This window comes from Rattus rattus, chromosome X (assembly GCF_011064425.1).
Source record: "Rattus rattus isolate New Zealand chromosome X, Rrattus_CSIRO_v1, whole genome shotgun sequence".
Classification (NCBI taxonomy): domain Eukaryota; kingdom Metazoa; phylum Chordata; class Mammalia; order Rodentia; family Muridae; genus Rattus; species Rattus rattus.
Window position 1 is genome coordinate 127577405 of NC_046172.1, and position 21797 is coordinate 127599201.

General features: G+C 36.3%; 1 protein-coding gene across 2 annotated transcripts in view; it reads left to right on the forward strand.

Annotated features, from left to right (window-relative positions):
* The first annotated feature begins 2910 nt into the window (after positions 1–2910).
* Positions 2911–21797, forward strand: part of LOC116888269 (AF4/FMR2 family member 2-like) — a 173571-nt gene continuing 154684 nt past the window's right edge. Inside the window, exons 1-2 of one of the 2 annotated variants that reach the window (XM_032889546.1) lie at positions 2911–2999; positions 13839–14699. In XM_032889546.1, the coding sequence (XP_032745437.1) occupies positions 13899–14699 (801 nt within the window). In that variant the 5' untranslated portion in view covers positions 2911–2999; positions 13839–13898. Of the gene's footprint in view, positions 3012–13838; positions 14700–21797 lie in introns of both variants that reach the window. The other variant, XM_032889545.1, reaches the window with a different exon arrangement.

The following is a 21797-nucleotide window of genomic DNA, read 5'->3' on the forward strand; positions in this document are numbered from 1 at the left end:
TTCCTGCAAAAATGGTACAACCAACCTCAACAAGGCCACACCCCCTAATCCTTCACAAGTAGTGCCACTCTGTGATGACTAAGTATTCAAATATATGAGCTTATTATTACTTAAACCAACACAAATCCACATGCCTCCTTGTCTTTTCAATGCTGTGGTTAAGGCCTGCATCACTATACATGCCTCTATTTTATTTAAAATTTCATATACATGCATATTATGTTTGGTCAAATCTACCCATAGTACCTACTCTTTAGTTTCTTCCCTATCTCTCATTAAAACTTTTTCCTCCCAATTACGTGTGTTCATTTTTTATTAAATCCAGTAACTGTGCATGAATGTAGGACAATCTATTAGAGCATAGCATGTGTAGCCTCTCATGGGCCACATTCTTAAGAAAACTGACTCTTTCTCTTCAAAGAACCACATTTGCCAGTAGGGGAAGAACTTCATGAACCCCTTCCTCATCCATGCTTGGATTTTTGATGTATCGTTCTTATGCATCTCATACGCATACAGTCAGAGTTGCTGTAAGTTCATGTATACAATAGCTCCATAAAGTGAGTAAATAATATGTCTGTGTCTACTATCTCTGGCTCTTAGAATCGTTCTACCATCTCTTCTGAAGTGACATCTGAGCCTCAGATGTGCTGGAATTTGTGCCTCATTTATGAGTGAGAATTCCACAATATTTTATCATCTGCATTTTATTAGTTAAGGATTACTTACCATATACTGAAAAGTAAATTTCTCTGATAAGGGTTGAGAACTATACTGATCTATAATTTTAATGATTAAATCCTAGATGCAATTCCACAGTGTGTGCTTTTAAAAAGCAGAATAATAGAATTAGATTTTCCTTTATGGTCTATGACTTAGCCAGTAATAGGATCTGTCCTATGGACTGGGATTTAAATTCAATCAAAAGTGTTACTCTTATAACACTTATCCCACTATTATGCCAGTGGGTATGTTTTGATAAGCTAGTTGTAATTGTGCCTCCCAGATCCATACATAGATATCATGTGGAAAAGACAGGAAATTTATGTTGCATATAAATCTTATGCTCCCATTATGAAGGAATATGATTCGTGTGCCTGAATTTTCACTCTGACCTCTCATACATACCATTAACTAGGGAATTTTCCACTTGTGGCATCATGTAAGCACTTTAAAAGTTTCAAATTTGGTAGCATTTTGAGTTTCAGATATTTGTGTTAGAGATTCTCAACTTTTGGTATAACCCATATACATTTAGAGTTTAATTTAAAGTATTGCATGGTAGAGAGAATAACTTTCTTTTTTAATTCTTTAATTTTTTTTGGATATTTTATGTATTTACATTTCCAATGTTATCCCTTTTCCCGGTTTCCCTCTGGAACCCCACTCTCCCATTCCCCCACCTGACTCAATGAGGATGTTTCCCTTCCCACCCACCCACTCATGCCTCACTGCCCTGGCATTCCCCTACACTGGGGAATTGAGCCTTCACAGAACCAAGGGCTTCTTCTCCTATTGATGCCAGACAATGCCATCCTCTGCTACATATGCAGCTAGAGCCATGGTTCTGTCCATGTATACTCTTTGGTTGGTGGTTTAGTCCCTGGAAGCTCTGGGGGGGTCTGGTTGGTTGATATTGTTGTTCTTCCTATGGGATTGCAAACCCCTTCAGCTCCTTCAGTCCTTTCTCTAATTCCTCCATTGGGAACCCCATGCTAAGTCCAATTGTTGGCTGCAAGCATCTGCCTCTGTGTTTTTCAGGCTCTGGCAGAGCCTCTCAGGAATCCAGTATAACAGGCTCCAGTCAGCAAGCACTTCTTGGCAGCAGGAATAGTGACTGGGTTTGGTGACTGCAGATTTTATGGATCCCTCAGTGAGGCAGTCCCTGGATGGTCATTCCTTCATTCTCGGTTCCACTCTTTGTTCCTGTATTTCCTTTAGACAGGAGCCTTTGTGGGTTAAGATTTTTCTTAATATGGAAGCAATCAATTCTGTAACCCTCAGGGGTACAGACTAGATCTTAAATGTTGTCTAGAATCTCTGAATACTTCAATGGAAAAGCCTCAAATGTGATGAAACTCTCAGAAGTGGTGTTTTTAAAACACCTTTATATTGAATGCAATTAATTCTTCTGCCATAAACCTCTTTCATTCCTAGTCAATAATTTGTTGGTTTAACTAGGATCCTTCCTTTCTTAAAAGTTTTCCCAAAGGGTTCCTAGAGCAGTGTAAAGTGTGTGTGTGTGTGTGTGTGTGTGTGTGTGTGTGTGTGTGTGTGCACGCACGCGCGCACATGCCTTTACACATGCATATGTATGTATGCATATACACATATATGTCTCCAATCAAAAAAAGATTCCAAGTATTTAAATAATTTAGTTAAGATTCATATGTGTCCACTGCCACTTAAGATGGTTTAATGCCTGGAAACTCACCAGTGATCATTAAAATATGGTATAGGCTTTGGGAATAGTTCCATTTTACGTAAAGATTTATACTTTAATAATTTATCTCTTTGTATTGTGTGACATATGTGGATTCATGGCCCCAGGTAGTTAATAGCATGACATGACCGTAATTTATCCCTCTTCTGCATAGTAGACTACCTTTTCATACTGTGAAATTGCATCTGCTAATCAAAAAGGGCAAAAGAGAAGATTTCTACATACTTATACGGCCACGAGTACAATTTCTAATCAACAAATTTCTGGGTTTTTTCTCCTTATTTTTAAATTCAGTACAGGGTTCTCTATGCAGCACTGTGTTGGAAAGAATTGATTTTGCATCTTTTTTTTCTTCTTAGGCATAACTAGGGAGATCTACATTTCTTCATGGTTAATTAACATTTTCTCTGTTTGTCTTTTCCTTTTCATGTCAGTCACTATGAACAAGACCATAGTGCACTTTAAAAAAAAAAGGGAATGGGAATGAAGGAGTCAAGAAGTTCAACAAGAAGATCTTTTTTCTTCAGGCTTTGATCTTTTTGGGGAGCCCTACAAGGTAGCTGAATATGTATGTAGTTTATCTTTTTGGACAATACTTTCTTGCTATAGTTTTGAACCTGCCTATTAATACTAACTTTATTTTCAAACAACAAAACTTATTTTAAAAGTGATACTGTTAAATTGGGGGCAATTAAAAGTTTCAAAAGATGTGTGCAAGAACAAAATTCATATTCTCTGACTTGTAAGACTTTCTGTCTTCAAAGAGCCCCTCACAGCCCAACCCTTGTTATAAGAAAATTCTTTCTGTTCTTTATGTGTTTAGCTGAGCAACCCTTGTGGACCTTATTAAAATGCCAATGGATAGGACTACTCATCTTCCCAATCAGTGCCATCTAATGCAAAACAGATGCTCCCCCTTGTTTTTCCAGTTCGGTTTAGGATTCATGGTAGGTAGCTCTAATAAGCATTTGAAAATCCTTGGCTTCTTGGCAAGAGGAAAAGAAACCCATCATGTTTCTTCCTGGCTAATAAGCATGGACTAGGGAGATTGTTCAACCAGATTATAGAATGATGTAAGGTTGATTTTTCCAGTGGCATCCAGCCTCCTATTAGGTTTCATGAATGATCAAACATGTATGGCTCCAAGTATTTATTTTAGGATGATTATTTGGTGGTAGAAATTAGAAGTAACTAGAAAGAGATTAGAAGGGAAGAGTTTTAATGTTATTACTAGCAATTGGCTGTTTTTTAAAGTAAAACTTTTTAGTAGTATAATTTTTAATGAGACTAAACCAATAAAAGAGATGAGATGAATGAATTCAAAAGGTGATTTAAGAAGGGTATCATTTAAAAGACAGTAGCTTCTAGAAAAGGGAAGTTCTCAACAAATACAGAGTAGGTTCAGAGTCTGCTTTGGTGTAAAGCTAGCAGTTTGCATTGGTGGCTACTAAGTCAAGAGTTTTGCTGCTTTGTTAAGAATGAGTAAAGAGTTCTTGATTTAGACACTTGGGTACCTTTCAAGTTTTCAAAGGCTGACAGAATAAACCACTAATTTTTAAATGATTGGTAAAACACAGCATTTTTCCAATTTCAATTGATCTGCTTTATGTAGTACACATATCTGTGCATATTCAGATATATGGTTTATTTATATGTTTTGAAGGTCCACTATGTGCTGATGAGTATCTTAGACAAGTTTACAAATAGAAACAAAATATGGTCCCTACCTTTAGGAAAATTCTAGTCTAGTGACAAGAGTATGTTGTAAGTGAGTGATGACATTGGTGATAGAAATAGAGAGAGGAAGTTTAAGGAACTATTTGTTAAGAGAAACTTATTACAGGATGGATTTATGATAAAGTATGGAGGTTGAAATGATAAGACTTGGTTCCTAACTAAATGTAATGTGGAAAAAGAAGGATTTAGTCTACATTTTGTTTTGTTAGTTTCTTTCCTGAAGACCTGGTGGTTATCAGTAAGTAGTTTAAGAGGAAGGCAACATTGATGCTGTAGTGTAAATAAAATAATTCAAGTTTGACCATGTTGCATTTGATATACATGTGGGATAACACAGAAAAGGCACTGGAGACCCACATCTAGAGCTTATGTGAGAGGTCAAGGGAGAGATTTGAGGGACATGTGGAAGCTGTGAGAATAGATACTGTCATCATTACCAAGGGTGACATCAGAAAAGAAGTAAAGGGTGGTAAGAGCTGAGTCCTGGAAAGAAAACTGATAGGCAGAACTCTTAAGTTAAGGAATATTTAATGAGAACCGAGGAAATAAAAAATTCTCTAGTGAACATATTTGCTACTGTTTCTCTAGGAAGTCAGGGACTATAAGAACTATAAATTTATTATTGGACCTAATGTCTAAGTATAATTTATGACCATAGAAAAATTATGGGCAAACAATTGCCAGGGATTGGAGAATGCACAGGAAATGGTTAAGTAGAAAATGATAGGTAATTAATATGGACTTTATCTTGCACGGGGAAAGGACATCCTGACTTTGGAAAATCCAAAAATGTCAATAGCAATGACAGCCATCAAGCAGTACCAAACTTAAATCAGGACTTTATAGTATGTCTAATACTATCAATGGTTCATAAAATAGACAATAATAGGTACATTCCCTTGCACCTGCTGATTTTTCTTGGCAGGATGAACAATATGGGACTCTTTCATACTGTTTACTAATTTATTTCTATTCTTGGACTGTGCCATATTCACAGTGGAAAGAATATTGACTTTCTTAAGATTTGGTTGTTGATAGGAACTTTCTCCCTGGGGATATTTGTAGTGTGAGTCTTTGAAACTCAAGTTTTTGCTAAGGTGTTGACAAGAGTGATTTGAAAGGGGCCTAAGAATAATGAAGCCATATGACATGACTTTATGAGAATAAAAAGACTTGTGAGGAAATAATATGCCCCTACTCTAGACTAGGGCTTTATATATGTATACTTTTAATCCTTACAATAAGTGGGGTACAAATTGTCCCCATGTTTTTTGAGGAATTTTAAGTCGAAGAACTTAGGTGTTTCCTCAGCAACTTCATATTTTCTTTGCTTCATAGTTTTCCCTGCCTTTCTGTTCAAGTTTATGTTTTATTATTTTGTTTCTTCTCCTCTCTTTTCATTTTCAAGACAAGCTTTATTCGGTGTAGCCCCTGGTAGTACTAGAACTCACTCAGTAATCCAGGCTGGCCTCAAACTCAAGAGATCTGTGTGCCTCTGCCTTCCATGTGCTGTAATTAAAGGCGTGTGCAGCCACTGCCTAGCTATTATTTTTCAACAAAATATCACACAATCACAATAACTTTGATCACGTTATCCATCAATTCATTCTAGTCCTTCTCTTCCTCTCTGTCTACTCAGCGTCATGGTTTCTCTCTCTCTCTCTCTCTCTCTCTCTCTCTCTCTCTCTCTCTCTCTCCAAAACAAAAACAAAGAACTTAGAAAGACACACAAAAACCCTCAAAAAACAATAATCAAAATAAACAAGTAAAAGATAAATTAGACAAAAATGGCAAAGCAAAGTAAAAGGATACAAAAAGCCCCACCCATATAAATACTATTGAAACCATTTTTGTGTTGTCCAACTAACTAATCCAGGGCTTGAGGACCGAAATAAACTGTGGTTTATATCCTCAGTAGGATTCCCTTTGCAGAAAACTTATTTTGCCTTTGCCAACAGTCATCAATTATGGATAGATTCTTGGTTAGGGCTGGGGCCCAGTGTCCCTATCTCCCTCTTGCTACTAGGACCCCATCTGGCTTGAACCTTGCAGGGCTTCTGAATATGTCACAGTCTCTGTGAGTTTATATGAACATTAGTCCTGCTGTGTCTGAATGACACTTGGAGTCTCTAGCTCTTTCTTCTGCATAGAGTCCTGAAAATTGAAGGAAAGAAGGGGATTGATGAAGACATTCCATTTAGGACTGAGAATTACAAAGACTCACATTCTCTGCATATTATTGAGTTGTGGTTCTTTTTGTTACTTACCTAGGGGAAGAAGCTTCTCTCATGAAGGTTGAATGAGGCAACGATTTATGGGTTTGATAGCAGAATATCATTCAGAATCATTTGATTGCTATGTTCCTTTAGCAAAATTAAGTTTTGGTGTTTGGTTTTCGTGCAGGTCAATGACCTATGTAGTCTCAAGTTCTTAACTGCCTGAACACTGACAGACATTAGTTTCATTTCATGGAGTGGAACTTAAGTCCAATCAAAAAGTGGTTAATTTCTCTCATAACATTTGTGCATTAGTCCTCCTTTTAAAAATTGATCTTGTTATTATTACTACAATTACTACTGCTAGTGCTATTTTACAGATTTTCATGACTTAATAAAAATGAGGAAACTGGAGTAGAGAAAGGTTTAAGTGGCTTATACAAGTACATTTGTTTTAAAGGAAGTAAAGACCAAGACTGATGGAGGGTTATTTGAATGATTGTTGTGAGGATCCAATGAAATGCCTTGGAACACCTTGCCTTAAAATCCATAAAGTACATAAAGTTCTATTTCGTGCCATTATTATATGTAAAGGAAGCAATGGCAACTCATGGCCCAGAGAGATTAACTGTGAAAATATCAGAATTAGGAAAAAAAGGAAATTACTAAATTATATACTTCAGTTATACCACAAAAAAATAGAAGAAAAATGAACTTCAAAATTTGAATTATTTTGCTTATTTTATTAAAAGGAAATAATATGGTACAATAGCCTCTTAGCACATTAGTCTGGCAATGAAATTACACTACGGATTTGTAGATAACATTAGAAGCAAACTGAGGGAACTTTGCATTTCCTAAGGTAATGAGAAGCAGAAAGCTTAAATGAATCAGCGCTGTTAGTCATGAGCCACAAAGCAGACATGTAATTCATGCTTGAAAATACTTGTGAAATGCATTTCCTTGGTGATAGAGAGATTGCGATTACTTGGAAAATAATGGCTACACTGGTTACTTTTAAGGAATCAACCAATTATGTAGAATGAGAAGTAAAGTATTGGCCATATTTAAAGAAGTCTATAATTGATTGAAACAGCTAAATTTCATCTTTGAAATGTTTAGAATTTTCAAACAAGTCTGCTGAGAGTATCTTCCTTCTTAACAGGATTGCTAAGCTGCTGGTGGGCAAAAAAGGAACATTTAGTGTACATCAGAAGTTTCTATTGTGTATAGTGAGAGGAGATAATGTAGGTGTAGAGAGATGTGTTTCAGGCTCCACTAGGTTTTCTATGTCATGCCTAGTTTTTGAGAAATTATAAGACTAGATGACAGTCACCTCTCCAATGGTAGGGAGGCAGAAAATTGACCTGTCCACCTGTTTTGAACTATGAAGTGTCTGGTGATTGTTAATAGTGGACATTTTGAGGCTATGTATCTATGCCTATGTGTCTATGCCTAACTTTAACTTGTGAGTGTTTTTCCTTACCAGTATTTGTCATATGGATGATCACTGTATATCCTACTTGTAGCCACAGCACATCTGTTATGCAAACTGTGCAGATCTTCATTCATTTTTTAACTTACAAAGCTTGGATAGTAAACTCAACCTTAAATTATCTCCTATAGAATTCCTGTCATGAGGCCTTCTGAAACAATTGCTCTCTGAGGAAATTCATCTAAGAGGAATGCAGCCTCCATTCTTACAGGCTACCACTGTTCTAGTTGACTCCTGTAGCTTGTGTGTACAGAAAAGCTACAGAAGCTTATTGGGATCGTTTAACCCCTAACTTGAAATAAACACTCATTTTCACTGAATTAGATTTTGTCTTCATGAAAAATGTACATAAGGAATACCTTGGTATTTTTTAGACAAAAGTCTGTGCTAAGGAAAAAGAAATCATTTTTAAATTGCTTTAAATTTTTTATAGGTGAGCCCATAATAGAAATCCCGTTTTACATTTTAAGACCATACATATTATTTTATCTTACTTAATGATATGTGGTGATATTTTTCTTTTATAGATAAATATTATTTTTAACCTATAAACTTTTTTTTTTTTTTTTTTTTTCTTTTCTTTTTTTCTTTTTTTTTTTTTTTTTTCAGAGCTGGGGACCAAACCCAGGACCTTGCACTTGCTAGGCAAGCGTTCTACCACTTAGCTAAATCCCCATCCCCTAAACTTTTCATTTTTGACCTAACGTTAATATCATGGACTTTTCCAAGGTATTTTCAAGTTATTGTTCAATCAGTAGTAACCAAGTTGACATGCCCTTTGCCTTTTATAGGTATCACTTGCTTCAAGTTATTATATGTTCTTTCATTTGGTGGAGGCACAGTATGGGATATAATTTTTTCTGTTAAATTCTGCAACAATTTATTTGATAATTTAATACTAGAGAAGTAGTTCTTAACCTGTGGGTTACAACCCCTTTGGAGGGTCAAACAACTGTTTCACAGGGTTCACATAGACATCCTGTGTGTCAAATATTTTTATTATAATTCATATAAGTAGGAAAATTACAGTTATGAAGTCATAACAAAAATAATTTTATGGTTGGGGGTCACTACGATACAAGAAACTTTATTAAAGGATCTCACCATTGGGTAGGTTAAGAATCACTGTACTAAAATTGTAGCAATTTTTGGTGATATAAAGATGAGTCAGATTTATCCCTCAAGTTTTTAATAGCTGTAGGTTTAGACAGGAAATGAAAATGTACCTTTGCTACATATACTGAATAGCGAGATGTTAATTTCTGGGCTTTTTAAAAAAATTTAATCTTCTATTAATTTTGACATCATACTGATAGATATTTGCCAGTTTAGAAATTCTCTTTGTTCAAAATATGTTTTAAAAATTGCCTCAGAAACTAAGGTAACTCTAATAGGTAAACATCAATGAAGAGTCATTAAGAATTAGACATTATTCTTACTGATAAAAAGATATATCTTCTACATATCATCAAAATAACAACAGGCATTTTACTAGCTTGCTTGTAAGCAAATGAGATAGAAGATATGTGGATCCTTTTGATGTGGATCTAGAGGGTGGAGTGACTTCTCACAGCAAGGGGTATTGTTGTGCTGGTAGTAGTGGGAAAGGATAAGGATATTTTGTAGAAATGCACTACCACTGTATCCATTAAGCATGCCCATGATATTTTGAGTGAGAAGTTAAATTTCTTTGTTTCTGCTGGTAGAGTGAGATCCTTGATGTAGATAGGTATCTGTGTTTGTAACATATAATAATATGACTTGAGAGATAGATGTTTTTAAGAATGTAGAACAACCCTGAAAATATTTCAGACTTGTATCAGATTCTTGGTGGGATCTTAAGGCAATGGAATTTTTTTGTTTTATATTTAGGGAGTGAATAGACATCCTGACTTTGGCTGCTGTCCAAATGGTTCATTGTGTAAGTCAGTTGAAGGAAATTGCTATACACAAAGAGTTTCTTCTTGCCTTTGCTAAAAAGTAATTTCTGTCATAAAAATGGTAAACCTAGGGAATTTTAGGGACTAAAAATGATTTCTCCCTATCTATATCTTTTAAATATGCCTTTCAAATGTGCTTCTGAAAACAGGGCAATTATTCTACTGAGAATTCCATAGAATGTTAATTGTTTAATCACTACTTTGGCACCATGGTTGCATATGATGCAACATAAGATGTTCTTGATGGTAAGCAAACTAAAATTGACTTGTATTTATTCAAATCCTAATGACCTCCATCCCCCACAGAAATCTCCTAGCATATATTTAGCATATTTTTTATAGTCTTTGAAATTCATATTTTTCTAACTGCCCTAATTTTTTTTACAAATGTCTAAGAATTAACACATGACATGAATTAAATATGTGGAGATCACTCTGATAATGAGGCCAACGTTCCTAGTTTGATTCACTCTCTGATTATTCCCTTTCGGGGTCCTTTCCCGGCCCCTCTTGACTCTGTCTATTACAAGTGCATGTGCTCCAAATGTTTTTCTTGAGCCCAATCTTCTCAGTCCATTTTTTCTTTCTCTAGGTGATATCATCAATTTCTAATCTATCACACTTTATCCTTCCTCATATTTCCCATCTTCACATGCAAAGACAATAGAGTTATATATACTTAAATAGAAATTAATATCTGAGACTTGAATAAATACAACACTCGTGTGGCCTAAGAGAGAAGGAAGTATTGGGGGCATTTGTAATACTTTGAATGTAGAACATCTAACTTTTGTAGACCACATTGCCTTCTACTTTTGTGCATGGAAAGCATGGCATGCTCATGGTTTCTATGACATAAAGGCCATATAATACGGGATCTTAAGTAACTAATGGCTCCATTGACAAATGATACCTAGGATAATAGTAGCTTTTGCTTTTTGTAACATATGGTGCCACAATAGTACTACATAGGCATAATGAAGTCTTTTGCTTTTCTGAATTAAACATCTTCTTTTGGTAGCCTATTTAGATGTAAAGAGAAGCATAAAAGTTAATTTTGAGAATTAGCAACTGAATTTCATCAGATTTATTTCCAAGTATACAGCTATCCTTATTTTAGTCATAAAAGCTTTGCTTCTTCATTGCAAAAATATAAGTCTCTAATTATTTCATAAAATAATAATCTGGCATTTTAGGAGATTAGCATATCCTACAAGGATATGATGGAGATAGGCAGCTGATTATTCAAAAGATTGATTTGGTTGCCTCTTCGACGCTTCCACATCAGGCTAACATTGCTTTGAAAAAATAACTTTATTTTGATTTACTTAAGTCACATTTAAATTCTTGAAAAAATGTTCTAACTACTGGAAAGACACAGGAGAGCTTGAGTCACTGTTGATGAACAATGCAGCATTTCAAAGTAAATGAGTATGAATCATCAATGTGTAAACACAGCCGCCCCCAGAATATGTAGGCAGGCACCAGCAATTTCTACAGTTCTCTGATTAAGGAATTAGATTCATGTTAGTCATAAGTTAGCTCAATTAGACGTTGTTTAATCCATTGCCTTGTTTAAAGTTTGTGTAGTGAGGAAGGAATAGTTTGACTGATTTCTCTATCAAACAGGCTTTGCATTTTATGGTATAATGTATTACAAAGATTAATATGTCACACAAATCAAGCATTCCTTGTGACCCAACCACCAATAAGAAGATAGCTTTAATTTTAATGTACAATGCATCAGTCCATCTCATCAAACCCACAATTAGTGGGGTTTTCTGTTTTTATTTCATTATTGTTTTGCTAAATTACTCACTTTGCCTTAACATTCTCTTGCAATAAATGTGTTAAGGGCAGAACATGAAGAACACCAACCACTTACCCTCACTATTCATTCTAAATCCCCTCTTTTATTCAAACTACCTTTTTGTCTCACATTATGTATCCTGGTTATGATTTCCCTCTGTCTACTACTCTCAGTTCCTCCCCACCAACTGTCCAATCCAGATTCACCCCTTTTCTTTCTCTCATTAGAAAACAAGCAGGCTTCTGAGTGCTAACACAAAAACAAAATGACAAAACAAAGAGGAGAAGAGCTCAAGAGCAGGTACAAGAAACAGAGCCACACTCATTTGCACACTAAGGAATCTCATATAAAACACTAAAACTGAAAGTCACAATATGTAAGCAAGTAAAAGATTAATTGGACACAATTGCCAAAACAATGTAAAATGATACATAAAGTTCAAAACAATACAATTCAAACCATTTTATGTTGGCCAACTAACAACTCTTAGGCCTGGGGCCTAACATAAATTGTGGTTTATATACTCATTGAAACTCCTTAGAAGAAAGTACTCAGTTGCAAGTGGTTATTAGTTGGAGATTGTTTCTTGATTAAGGATGAGGGTCTAGGTCCACTACTTTTCTCAGTCCTATGACCCGATATACAGACCCCTACAATTTCTATGCTGCTTCAGTCTCTGTTATTTCGTCCATCCAATTTTTGATCATGTTGATTTAGAGTGCTATGTGTTCTTGGTATCCTCCATTCCCTCTTGCTTTTACACTCTTTTCACCTCCACTTTTGATAGGCTTCCTTGAGCCCCAAGGTGATGACTTTGATTAGACATCCCCCTTAAAGCTAAATGTTCCAAAGTTTCTCATTCTCTGCATAATGTCTGACCATGGGCCTCTTTATTTGCCCCAATCTGCTGTAGGAGAAAGCTTCTTTGATGATGGTTGGGCAGGGCACTGACATATGACTATGTGAAATGTCTTAAGGAGTATTTGATTGCTACTTTTTTAAAAGAGCAGAAATATTTAGTCTTATCTAGTCTTAGGTTCTTTATCACTCTAGCATGGTCAGGTACTCGTTTCTCTCATGGAATAGACTTTCAGTCAAATCAGATATTGTTTAGTTTTCTTGCAAGCAGGAAATCATTGCATATCAAAGGGTTGTGTCTTTTTTGCTGTTTATACCTCCCCTTTGGTAGTATGAAGCATCCCTATACCAAAGATGCTAGCTCTTAGAGATAAAGACTCTATGTAGGCAACAGATCGACTTCCATGTTCAGTGAGATTTTAGATCTTGTTTTCAGCAATGTCAACTTTCCATCAGTTTGTAGAGAGCATTTTAGAGTCATGGCTACATCCTGGATTGTTCGGGGATTTCTATGGGACCCCTTTGTCCAACAACTCAATTAGTTATATATGTCCCAATCCCAGTTCTGGAAGCTTCATTTGGTAACAAGCTATGTCTTATGGGTTGCTGTCTCCCCCATTAATTAGTGATTTCATTTAGATTGCCTTCATATATATATATACATACATATATATACATATATATATATATATATATATGGAAGTGCCTATTACACTAGACTTTGATACTACCCTTCAAATGACCCTTAGTTTTAGCTATTTTTCACTGTATTTCCTTCCTTGGGTCTCTTCTCCCTCTCTCTAACTGATCCTCCTATTCCAGTCTCTATCCACATTTATACATAACTTTCTCTATTTCCCTTTCCTAGGAAGATGAGAAAGAGAGAGAGACAGAGAGACAGAGTGAGAGAGGGACAGAGAAAGAGAGAGAAACAGAGACAGAGACAGACAGAGAGACACACAGGGACACACAGACTGAGACAGAGAGACAGAGAGTCAGAGAGAGACAGAGACAGAGAGACAGAGAGACACAGAGACACAGAGACACAGAGAAACACACAGAGAGAGTTTGTATGTGTATGAATGAGACTCCACATGAATCTTAAAAATGGTCACTGAAGATCTGTGAAAAATTCTAATCGGGATCCAAAATACCTTTCAATATAATATTTATGTTTTCCTCCCTTAGTTCACAAAGTATGAAATTATGTGATAGTATGGCAATTTTAAAGAGCTTTGTTTACTGGACTATATATGGCATCTATTTGAAGTGTTGATGTTAGGTAGCAGACACATATTAATTTTTCTCTCCTCCCACCCCTATCTTTTTGTTACTTTAGACAAACAAAGGGGACGCCCTTGCCAACCGAGTCCAGAACACTCTTGGAAGTTATGATGAAATGAAGGATCTGCTCTCTAACCATTCCAGCCAGAATCATCTGGTGGGCATCCCAAAGAATTCGGTGCCCCAAACTCCCATCAGCAAAAGTGAAGCAAGCTTTTATCCAGAACAAAAGAATCGGATGATCCCATCTCACCAGGAGAATACCCACTCCTCAGCACCAATGCCTCCACCTTCAGTCGTGATACTCAATTCCACGCTAATAAACAGCAACAGAAAATCAAAATCTGAGTGGCCACGAGATAATCATAACACTAGCCCTGGACAAGCATGCCAGGCTAGCAGTCAACCAAACAAGATACAGACATCCACACAAGACCCACCTCAAACCCGCCTGGAAGACTTCTTTGTCTACCCAGCTGAGCAACCTCAAATTGGTACGGCTGAAAAATCTAACCCATCTGCAAAGGAAGATAATAACCCTAATTCAGGTGGAGAAGATGCTTTCAAAGAAATCTTTCAGTCGAATTCACCAGAAGAATCAGAATTTACAGTCCAAGCTCCTGGGTCTCCCCTAGTTGCCTCATCTTTATTAGCTCCCAGCAGTGGCCTTTCAGTCCCAACCTTCCCACCAGGGCTTTACTGCAAAACAAGCATGGGACAACAAAAACCAACTGCATATGTAAGGCCCATGGATGGGCAGGACCAGGCAACTGACATCTCTCCGACACTGAAGCCTTCCATTGAATTTGAGAACAGTTTTGGAAACCTCTCTTTTGGATCACTGTTGGATGGGAAACCCAGTGCAGCCAGTACAAAGAACAAACTGCCAAAGTTCACAATCCTGCAAACAAGTGAAGTAAGTAATTTTTAACATTTTCTTTTATTTTATGGTTGGGTTTTCTATTCTCCATTATCAACTACTTGTTACCTATTCGTTTATCTTACTGTACTGTGTGCATAGATGTCTTCAAGGTGAATTTCATTCTTACTTTATGGTAACTTGTGACCCAAATAGGTAACACTCTGTAAGTTCAGTTAGGTCTCCACAATTTGTAATGAAGAAATGCATGGTTGGGTTGAGTGAATGAAATAGGGTAGTTAAAGAATGATTTTAGAAAATTATCTTGTAATAAAATTATGTACAACATGAAAGCATTTTCTAGAATGAATGCATTAATATGTTTTCTTTGAAACAAGACCTCACATAGCCAAGGCTGGTATAAAATTCACAAAGAAATAAAAACTGACCTTAAATTCCTGATCCTTCCACCTTAACCTACCAAATGTTCCAAGTACAAGCACACACCATAATACTCAGGGCCTAGCATGACAAGGCATTTTAAATACTTTCATGTCTTGTGAGTCTGTTGAAAGGAGCATTATTTGTCAAGGTATTGATAATATCTTCCATATCTCCCAGTTTCTTTATGGTGCCACTTTCTTCCACAGATGTCAACATAACCCTTTTTATAATTACCTCTATCCTTGCTATATCCAACCAAGTTTTACCGTGCTTAAAATGACTAATACTTTGTCTAACTCAAGAACCATTACCTGTAAATGAGAAGTCTAGGGGTACCATCACCTCTTGCAAACAAATAGGTAATGATTATGATAGGCCTTATGGGCCCTGCGTGGAGGAAATAGATAAGGCTGCCCCTGAGATGATCTCATGTAAACAGCTGCTCGCTGCCACTTCAAGCACATGGTTTCAAGAAGCCATGGCTTTTGGGTTAATTTCTGTGACTGGTCACTAGGCTTGAAAAAACACAGAGGGAAAAAACACATTACCTTTCTTAATCATTGAAAGTTATAGGCTAACAGTCTGAATTGTTAGATATTCTGAGTCAGTGCCAATAAGCTCATACTTCATATTTTAACTTTTCCTCTTTTCCTCATTCTCAGTAGATATGTTGATGATGACTTTGGTGAATGATACAAACACAATGAAAGAGAGGCCTAGGACATATGGTTGTATTTTGTGGACCTTATGCTTTGCTATTGTCTCATATCGAGGTAATTTTACTTTCGTATTATTATTCATAAAGTCTTGTCAAACTTGTACCTCCATATGTGTGTGACCTGGCTCCACTTCTCTATACCCAGTGCCTTTGTCTGTGGATTGCTGGAACCTTTCCTAACTGAGCCTCTCCCTCCTGTTGCACTTCTCCTCCAAACAGTCCTCTCTTCATACATGCCAGTCCCTTATTTGGATTCTTCAATGGATTGTCATTACTATCATAACAATTTCCAGTGTTTTTAGTTCCATGTCTAAGTCTCTTCACACTTTGACTTGACTTTTCCTTTCTGGTACTAAAGGAAGTGTTTGGTAGAAAATACGTCTTCAGCAATACTTCATTGTAATTTTTCTGCCTCTTTCTTACTTTGTTATATTCTTATGTAGTCATCAAGGAATCTTAATTTTAATTTCTTCAGCATGTCTTAATATTGGGTTTTAATATAAAAGAACTAAATATGGACATGCTTTGAAGGAAGAGGACAATAATAGGAAATTGAAATATCCTTTGAACCTTCTCTTGTCTCAGTATCAACTACTGTTCTCTCCTTATATTACAGTGGCATCACTCAGCACAGACCTATAAGTAGTGCTTCTCCATAAAGCAGTCTGCTCGGCTGCTCCATAACTCATTAACAGAGTGACAGGTCACCCATCCAGTGGTATCCATTCCATTGTACACTTCACTCTTATATATACACAAAATAGCTGACCCAGACACAAAGATAACTTCATGGTTCTTCCTCAATGCTACAATATACTGAACAAGAGGTACATTTTCTGAGTGAGCTGGTATCATCTCTGGATATGATTGTCCAAGGAGCAGTCATATTCATGCAGCCTTAGTGATGGTTCAAATGGACTCTGGTAGAACTTTGTCAGCTGTAATAAAGTCATGATAGGAGATGAGTGAAGAGGGTGCTTATTTTAAAATAGAGGTCTCAAAGGATTTCAGATGAGGGAAGAGTGAAGCTTAGGACCCTAAAGCCAAGGGAATAAACAGATTTGAGAGGTAATTGAACCAAAATTAGGAGGAAAGAAATTGAGACCTTAGACAGCCCAACAGACAACTTTGAAGGCTATAGGTTGAAATTTGCACATAAATATAGACATGGTAGAGCATTATGGAGCTTTGATCCTAATGGAATTAATGTGGCTAAAATTCTGACCAATTCTGAAAATTCACCCTATTAAATATTGATGGACTTTTTAAAAGCACTTAGCTTTAGAATTCAGCTCTAGCTCATGACACCAGAATTTCGGCCACTGGTTCTGGGTCCCTGTCAGCACAGCTATCTTTGATGGCTTCCAGTATTACTTTGAATTATTCCTCCGAACTCTTATCTACAGAGCAGTTTCAGTATTTATCTAAGCATTTGCAGTTCTTTCCCTGGCTCTAGAGACAGGACCTGACACTTTAGTGAAGTTTAATTGGCCTGGTTAAGGAGCAGGGAAAATTAAATGATACCACTCCTACCACTGAAACTCAGACACATACAAACAATCAGATATGATAATCTTCACATATCCATCAGTTAAAATTATTTTTTAAACCTGATATGCATTTGCGTGTGTATGTGTGTGTTTGTGTGTGTATGTGTGTGTGTATGTGTTTGTTTTTGTGTGTGTATGTGTTTGTGTGTGTCCATGTTAATTTAGGCCTATACTTATTGGGAAAAAGGTTATTTCTCATTCAAGAAACCATTCTTCATTTCTTAAAATTTCTATATTACAGTAAGAAGACAAAAGGTACAACCAACTTTATGGCAAAGGTCAGCTGTCCAATTGGGGCTTAACATTTAAGCAAATGATAAAAACACCATGTTAAAAATTTATTAATATTTTATGCCAACAAAGAAGAGCAATGTACTATATAGTTGGCTACAGAAGAATTTTCTAGAAAGTGCAACTGAAAATAGTAAAGCCTTTATTTATACCCAAGAGAAACTCAAAGTCATTTGCAAATTATGTTTTCTTAAAATGAAATTGTTAATAAATAGACCTTGATACATGCTTCTGTTCCAAAGGTTTAGTTTTATTGTACTTTCCATCTTATTTTACATTTTGCATTATGATGAAAATGCTCATTTGGATAGCTTGGGTTTTGTTGCAATTTCAATCGCTCCCCCCCCTTTTATTGGATATTTTCTTTACTTAGATTTCAGATGTTCTCCCCATTCCCAATATCCACTGTGGAGTCCCCCTAGCCCTTCCCTATTCCTCCTGCCTCTATGAGAGTGTTCCTCCACCTACCCACCCACTCTCTCCTATCTCCCCACTCTGGCATTCCCCTACACGGGGGCAAGGAGCCTTCACAGGGCCAAGGGCCTCTCCTTTCACTGATGCCTGACAAGGCCATCCTCTGTTACATATGTGGCTGGATCCATAGCTCCTTCCATGTGTACTCTTTGTCTGATGGTTTAGTCTCTGGTAGCTCCGGGGGGGTCTGGTTGGTTGATATTGTTGTTCTTCCTATGGGGTTGCAAACCCCTTCAGCTCCTTCAGTCCTTTCTCTAACTCCTTCATTAGGGACCCTGATCTCAGTTCAATGGTTGGCTGTGAGCACCTGACTCTGTATTTGTCAGGCTCTGGTAGAGACTCTCAGCAATTTCAATTTCTTATTGGTGTTGTTTATATATGGGAGATCCAGTATCTCATGCTGAGTATCTCAAAAAACATTTGCGAGCATAGCACTAACATATAAAGTGACATCATCCTAATTTGCTACACAAACTTCTGTTTGCTTTTATTAAGGTTGCTGATGACTCCAATTGCCTAACAACTAGGAACTTTGTACAAAAGTTTAATGGGACTTATAGATAATGACTGTGAAGTTTTGTCACCTAGCTGTAAAATTTTGTCCACATTCATGATTCTGCCTTTTATTTTTATGCCTTGTACATGAGCATTGTAAGAATACTTATTTTTAGTTACCATGGTGTTAATGGTAAACTTTTATCCCTTCTGTGACTATTATAGAGAATGCTGGGATCTCTCCAATGATGGTTTAGATGTGTCTGCAATACATCTTCTGTGTTTTCACTGGATGTGTATTTACTTCTTAGGGAAGTAAAGAAGGATTCAGCTTCAGCTATAAGTGGCCTAATATAAATCTTACAAAAAAAGAATAGACACACTCTGTATGGTCTTACACATTCAAGACATGAGAAAAAAGTTTTCAACACACACATGTGTAGAATACAGAATATTTTGTCCTCATACATTTGTGCTTTTTTTTAAGATTTTGAATGAAACATTCTAACTTGTCTAGTCTTAATGATATTCACAGTCATTTTCCTAAACACATCATTTCTGGCTTTGCCTAATTTTAGTGTTTTCTGAAGTTAAATGAAGCCAGTCCAGCAGAGCACTTGAACAGGATAGCAATGGATAGCCTGCATTTCTTGTGAGGTCACTGATGCAAGAAGAGGACTCTTGCTATTTTGTTTAAGTAAAGAGGAAAGGGGTTCTGAGGTGAGAAGGCCGGCACCATTCCTAAAATAGTTGGATTGCTCTATAAAGCACTGGTATATAGGAATAGCTAGGCAAAGTTTTACAGACAATGATTGAGAGAAAGATTTTGAACTTGATCTTGAATGCTAAATCAAATTACAAATCTGTATGTCAAGTCATATATATGCATATCATTAATAGATATAGGGGATGACATATAGAAAACTGGAAGACAATAAAAAATTCTAAACATATTCTAGGGAAAGACATGTTTGTCTACAACTAACAGTTTGTAGGACCAAGGTGAGATAGGGCTAAACAACAGTCAGAACAACAATAAACAATAATCTTTATCTTGAATGTATAGGTAGTGTGGCAATCAGTCAGAATACAGTTATCCACTAGACACTTCAGTTTCTCTGACTTAATGGTTAATTAGAGAACTCTAAAAAGCGACATCAAGTCTTCTTATGCATTGTCCAATATAATATGGTAATCCTTGAGAACATAAATAACAACAAATATGAACACAGTAGGTTGTATTATGAATTTGTGCATATACATGCACACATGTGGATATATTTAGCAATAACAGTTAAAGCAAAAGACACCATCAATTGGTGAGTAAAAGGCATGGGAGGGCGTTGGAGGAGGAAAGGGAAGGGAAAGTAATGTAAACCTATTTAAATTTATGGTGTATTTTACAACAAGCTAATTTTCCTTAGAATCCCACCAGGAAGTTCTGAGTCACCTATGTGTGTTCTCCACTCCCTTATAAGAAAGAACATTATATTTTTTCTTTTCAATACTGCAGCTTTTCCTCTGTGAGATGCCTTAAAGCTCTAGCCAAGAAAAAGTGGGAAAGCCTATTCTCGTGTGTATGCTTGCTGCTCATTTATTTCATTCCTCCCTTCATTTGCCCATTAGAACTAATCAACAGTGGTATGTAGAAACACTGGCATTGACACCATTTTGGTTTCCTGATTTTTCCCTTTCTTGTTTCTCCAAGTCCTACTGTTTTCCCATATTCAATATTTTCCTTAGAAATATATCCAGCAGCCTCCTGAACAACTGTCAGCTACATCAGCCTTTCATTTCTCAAAGTTAAAGGACAGTTGCTTTCCACAGATTATTCTTGGTGTCCTTTGTTTTTAAATATGTTGTCATTGCTAGTAATTTTTTGTGAATGAAAATAAGCCAAAAGACTATTTAATCCTCATTCTGTAATACAACTTCAAGTGTGTTATACAAATTTAAGTGATCACCATTATTAATGATAAAACTTAAAAGATCACTATTTATTCAGTTTAGTAAATCTTCATGAGACAACGGAAAGCAAATATGTCTATAAGGGAATGTGTGGTATAGTCACAAAGCATAATATCAATGACTTATGCTGGCATACAGGATCTATTGGATTGCCTAGGTTTGCAAATTTGAGAGGTTCATTTTTGGGCCTCCTGTCACACAAGATTAGACTGGTTCCTTGGTGAGATCATCATGTCTGTAGTTCACTGAAGGTGCATTTCTCCTTGCACGGTAAGTCTAACTCGATTTTGTTTCTAACGTAAGTTTAGCCAGTCCCTTCCAGTTTTCCAAGATTATCCACATGGAGACAGAATGGGGGCATATCACTCTTTACACTCCTCATCACCACATTTTACAATAATCTAGGAGTTATTGATACTGGGAAAATATGAGTAAACAGTATATTTGGGTTATAATTTGAAATTAAGCCTAGAGCAATGTTCAACTTTTAATAATAGGTACATGGTGCATTTCATTCAAAAGCACTAAGCTGTGGAATCATCAAATAGCCTTGTAATCATTTTGTTACCATTCACTAAAATAATGGAGGACAGAGAATATCTGTTTTTGGGCTGGAGAGATGGCTCAGCCGTTAAAGGCTAGGCTCACAACCAAAAATATAAGAGAATATCTGTTTTTGTATTATATCTAAAAACATATTTGAACAGGTTCAGTATAAAGTGACAGGATAAGCCTTTGTAATATGTGTACCAAATCATCTTGTTATCACTGGACTCATTAGTTCAGTACTTTCTGAGATAGCTATAAAAAGGATAGCCTTCATTCCATGTTAAAGAATAAGAAAAATTGGCAGGTAAATAACCATATTGATCCCACTAAAATAATAAATACAAAGGGTTCTAGAGATGACTTATGAAAAATTTCATGGGTGCTGTGTGTTTATTATTTATAATTACTGCAAAGGCAATTAATCTTTAATTCACCATTGTTTTAAAAATGGATTATGCTTTGATTGACATTATTGAGTTTGCAATATGGGAAACAACGCCTATTCCTTGTAATACAATGTTTCATCTTGACCTGCTCCCAACAGGACCTAAAATTATCATTATCCCTTTTCATGTATGAAGGAACCAAGTCTCAAAGCAACCAAGTTTTACTTGACTAAAATCACACAGTCGTTGAGGTCAACACAGGTGATCATGCTGGACCTGA